A 5429-nucleotide genomic window follows, 5' to 3' on the forward strand; every position below is an offset into this window, starting at 1 on the left:
ATAGATTAGTCGATGTGTCGGTCTATGGGGCAACGAATATCTCCTTCCGGTCTCAATTCGCCCTAAAATGCTATTAGCTTAACTTCCGTCCTCACTAAAGCATCCTATTGTTCACTTCAGGTCTCACCCCTTCCAACCTTCCAGTCTAGGTCAAGGCTTACCAATGTTAAAAGGCTAATTGTGTCGACTCAACTAGCAGGATACAATTATAGCAGTGATTAACAACATAGATTACAACAACAACGACAAATCTATAAACCTAATCAGCAATTAACAACAGTCTATCGAATCACCTAATCCTAGCAGGAAAATTAGCTAGACATAGTGATAAAGGAAATAAGAGCGAGAGATAAAGAAGAAATAAGCATAAAATAAAAGTAAAGGGAAAGAATAAATTACAGAAATAAGGATCCGGAAATAAAGAGAAGAAAGTAATAGAAGGAAAGCAGCAGAAAAATGGTGTATGTCGTCCGGGAGAGAAAAAGAGAGAGCTACAAAATGACGACCTACCTTCCTATTTATAAGAAAATAGGATTTATTTGACCTAATGACGAAATAAAACTAAAAAGCCCAAGCCCATAAGCGATTCCACTCGATCGAGTTGTTTAAAACTACTCGATCGAGTAAACCTGAACTCAAACCATTCGATCGACTGAAAAATCTACTCGATCGAGTAAACACTAAATAGACACTGTTCGATCGACTAAGGAAAGTGTTCGATCGACTAGTAAAGTACTCGATCGAGTGATATCTAACTTCAGCAGCTCATATCTTCGTTAGTTTCAGCTTTGACTTGTCTTTTAGCTCCCCAAATGGCTTCACGCATCCCAAGACAGCTATATTTCCACTCCAAATTCACTCTTCCTCCAAATGCATGCAAAACGGACGGTAAAAGGCTTGGTTTCACTACTTTATGGTCCATTCCTACAAATAAGACTAAACAAACCAAAGTAGTATATTCGGGGCATTTCGTAGCATAAAACTACAATAATAGCATAGAAATGCGTGCATAAAAAGGCCAAAAAGGACTATATAAAATGCACGTATCAGCCATAGCGCGGTATTCGGCTTCAGCGGAAGAACGTGATACCGTTGTTTGCTTCTTTGTTTTCCATGAAATAGGTGATGAGCCGAGATAGACAATGTCGGCGGATAGGGAGCGCCTACTAGTGGGACAACTTCCATAGTCTTAATCATAATATGCGTGAAGACGAAGATTGCTATCGGAGCGAAGGAGGATACCTTGTCCCGGTGAGCTTTTAAGATACATGACCACTTGTCGGGCAACATTCCAGTGATCTTTCCTTAGGGCATGCATGAATTGGCCAAAATATGAACAAAATAAATGAGTTCGAGCCGCGTAATTGAGAGATAAATAAGGCGACCCACAAGCCGTCTATATGGTTTAGGGTCGTTTAAGAGCGCGGATGTGGATAAGGCGAGGTCATGATTTGGGTCCATGGGAATGGATGCGGGTTTTGGTCCAAGGAGCCCGGTTTCGGTGAGGATGTCCAAAGGCATATTTCCTTTAAGATACAAAGATACCCGGGCTGTTTCTTGCAACTTCGAGACCGAGGAAATATGTTAGTGCTCCGAGGTCTTTCATATAAAAACGTTGACTAAGATAATTCTTGAATTGGGTAATTATCTCGATATTGTTGCCACAAATGACAAGGTCATCAACGTAGACAAGGACATGAATCTCCGTGTCCTTAGTCGTCATAAAGAATAATGATGAGTGGTCATATGGGCATTATTTAAAACCGTATTTAAGTAAGGCAGAAGCGAGTTTAGCATACCAACAACGAGGGGCTTGACGGAGGCCGCAGAAGGATTTTCTCAAATGTCAGACCTTCCCATCTTTAGAGATATTGAGACCTGGGGGTGGTTTCATGTAAACGTCCTCGCCGAGGTTACCTTGGAAGAAAGCATTGTGAACGTCCAATTCTTTGCGGCTGCGATTGCAAGTAAAGTGCGAACGATGACAAGTTTTACTGTGGGAGCAAATGTTTCATTGTAGTCGACCCCCTCAATATTGGCGATTTCCCATGACCATTAAACGGGCTTTGTAGCGTTCGATCGTCCCATTGGCATTATATTTTATCCTTTACACCCATTTAGAGCCAATTGCTTTCTTGTTGGGAGGAAGATGCTCGAGAGTCCATGTATTATTCTTTTCAAGAGCGTCGAGTTCGAGTTGCATAGCTTGCTTCCATTCATTAACCCGCACGACCTCTTTAAAACAACTAGGCTCGTAATTATTAGTCACGACCGACAAGAAGAATTTATGATTAGGGGAAATCTTATTATAGCTAACATAATGAGAAATCAGAAATTTTGTACCTGAAGATGATGATGATGCGGTGAGATAGTGAGATGAGGGGCTAGGTGATGGTTGCACGAAGTTCTTAAGATTAGAATTTGCGAACTTCAAACGATGGCCGCGACCCAAAACGGGTGGGTCGTTGGGTATGGTTGTCTCGGTCTCAACCTGGCCAGGTGTGGTGTCGGATGAGTGGTGGGTTGTGTTGTCTATGGGTGGTTCAGTGGAGGATACGGTTGAGGAGGGGACCATTGGAGTGGGTGTGGTTTTGTCGGGTGATGGGTGCTCAAGGATGACTTGGTCTATAGGTGTGAGAGTGTCATGTAAAAAGGATGTAGAGGTTGTGTCGGTGTCATGAAGAGTAAGAGTTTTGTATGGAAATTCGTTTTCAAGAAAGATGACATCTCGTGACTCGAAGTAAGATCCGGTGTCTAAATTATAAAGACGTCATCCCTTCTTACCAAATGGGTATCCAATGAATATGCATTTTTTACTCCGAGAAGCAAACTTGTCGCGATTGCGATTTAAACTCTTGGTGTGACAAAGACAACCGAATACCCGAATGTTTTCCATTGGTGGAGGTTTATTGAAAAGCATCTCATAAGGAGTTTTACCATGAAGAAGAGGTGTAGGAGTACGATTTATCAAATGCAAGGCAGTTAAGACGCATTCACCCCAAAAAATAAAGGTAAACTTGCTTGAAATAAAAGGGCTCGGGCAACGTTTAAAATGTGTCGATGTTTTCGTTCGACCCGACCATTTTGTTGAGGTGTGCCAACATTGGAAGTTTGGAACAAAATACCATTTTTGTTAAAAAAATTTATGTGGCATTTAAACTCGTTGCCATTATCACTGCGAAACATTTTGATTTTCTTATTAAATTGTCTTTCGACCATTGCAAAAAAATTTAGTAAAGTTTGTTGTGTGTCACTTTTGTGACGTAAAAAGTAAACCCAAGTGTAATGCGAAAAATCTTCAACGATGGTTACAAAATATTGAGACCCACACGATCCGTTTTCCGAGTGTGGGCCCCATAAATCGCAATGTATCAAATCAAAAATTGAATCAGCCTTGTTCGAACTCAAAGAAAAATGTTCACGCGTTTGTTTCGCGCGAAGACAAACATCACACGTCTTACTATGAAAATGTTTACTAGAATTTTTATTGAGAAATGATAAAAAACGAAAAATATGGGAGGATGGGTGACCCAACCTTCTGTGCCATAACTCGGTGGAGTCGGGTGAACCCACCGAACACGCCCTGGCCAATTCTTCTTGGACACCCGTAAAATATATAGCCCCTTACGCTGCTCACCCGCACCAATCAGCATCTTCGAGGAACGGTCCTGTATTAGACAAAGTTGGTGCGAAAATTGAATGGTAAGTGTGGTATCCAAGAGTAAGCTAGACATAGATATAAGATGACAATTTAAATTAGCAGCGTAAAGAACGTCTTTTAAAATTAGCCGTTTAGATAAGATTATGTTACCACCTTGGGTTGCAAGAGTAAGATCACCATTTGGGAGTTCGACTGATAAAGGTTTAATGGAACGAATATTGGAAAAATGTGACAAAGAACCTGACATGTGATGAGACGCGCCCGTATCAATAATCCAAGACGATAAAGGCATTTGAGAAACCTTACCATGAACACGGTCGTATGTGCCTGATTTGTGGGCTTGCCAGAGACGCGATAGTTCCGTAAGCTTCGTGGGATTAAGAGAATTTAAGTCCACATTATCTATGGCAGGTAAAGATGAAGAAGACGAGGCAGGCGGACTGTGTTTGTCGTCTGTCCGGCAGCCATGTTGACTCGTGGAGTATTACTGGTCTGTTTATTTCGGTCATGCTGGGTGCGAGGACGCACTTCGGGGCGAACAATAATATTACTATGGTATGAGTCATCCACATAAATTCAATCACGAGGACGGTCTCCCCACCATTCGGGAAAATTACCCGTGACCCGGTGACATACTTTATACGTGTGACCAGTCCTTTTACAAGCAATGCAGAACGGACGAGTATGGTCATTCGAAAACGAGGTGTTTGAACCACGACTGACACGGGAATCACACCCTCCCCCCGACTGACGCGAGTTATTGTAAGTACGAGTTGCAAAGGTTATAACATCGGGGTTGTTTTCAGTTTTATTGTGAGTTAAATTACGGACACCTTCATCCTGTAAAATACGATTATAAATAAGATTTAAATTAGGAAGAGGATTGATACCAAGGATTTGAGATCGAATATTATCAAAGCGTGTGTCGAGACCCATCAGAAAATCTCGAACCCGTTTCTTGTCTCTTCTTGAGTCCATAATCGTGACCCAATCACAGTGACACGGGTTGCACGAGCATGGAGGTAAAGGATCGTACTCGAGAATGTCATCCCATAATTTCGTCAACTGGCCATAATACGACATTAAGGACTCAGTTGGCCCTTGGCGACAAGCAATAAGATCTGCTTGTAATCGATAGATGCGAGGATCGTTTCCTTGGCAGAATCGATTTTTTATATCGACCCATACCAATTTAGCCTCAGGACGATATGAAATTGTCCTGCGAAGGCTTGGTTCAATGGAGTTAAAAATCCATGCCGTCACCAAAGCATTTGTGGAGCGCCATGTTGGATAATTTGCTGCGGAATCCGCGGGTTTGGAGACAGTCCCGTCGATGTAACCATCTTTCCCTTTAGCGAGAAGTGCTAGATGAAAAGAACGAGACCATTCATCGTAATTGTTCCCGTTAAAGGCGACTTGGGTAATGTTGTTACCCGGGTTTTCAACGTGAATCAGAGAATAGGATTGAGGTGTTGCGAACTCGGAGGTTTGAATTTCCCCGGAGTTCGTCATATGAAATTATGACAGTAAACAGTGGTTGAGCTAGAGGGGGCTAGCAGAGCCCCCCGGCAGATGAAATTTTCGAAGTTTTTAGTTAAATTTTTTCGAAATTTTTTCAAGGGTGCCTTATGAAATTAGTCGTTCGCCCCCCTTAAAATTTTTCGCTCCCTCTAAGTTTAAATCCTGGCTCCGCCACTGACAGTAAACATGATATTGAAAAACAATGGAGGCAGAGGAAATAAACCCTAGCCTGATACCATATTAACTT

At 41.9% G+C, this 5429-nt stretch overlaps 1 protein-coding gene across 1 annotated transcript; it reads right to left on the bottom strand.

Annotated features, from left to right (window-relative positions):
* Nucleotides 1-4237: 4237 nt before the first annotated feature.
* Nucleotides 4238-5173, bottom strand: LOC141651052 (uncharacterized). Its single transcript, XM_074458779.1, has one exon. It carries the CDS (start codon nt 5171-5173, stop codon nt 4238-4240), a length of 936 nt encoding a protein of 311 aa, XP_074314880.1.
* Between the last annotated feature and the right edge of the window lie 256 nt (nt 5174-5429).

Source organism: Silene latifolia, chromosome 4 (genome assembly GCF_048544455.1).
Source record: "Silene latifolia isolate original U9 population chromosome 4, ASM4854445v1, whole genome shotgun sequence".
Taxonomy (NCBI): domain Eukaryota; kingdom Viridiplantae; phylum Streptophyta; class Magnoliopsida; order Caryophyllales; family Caryophyllaceae; genus Silene; species Silene latifolia.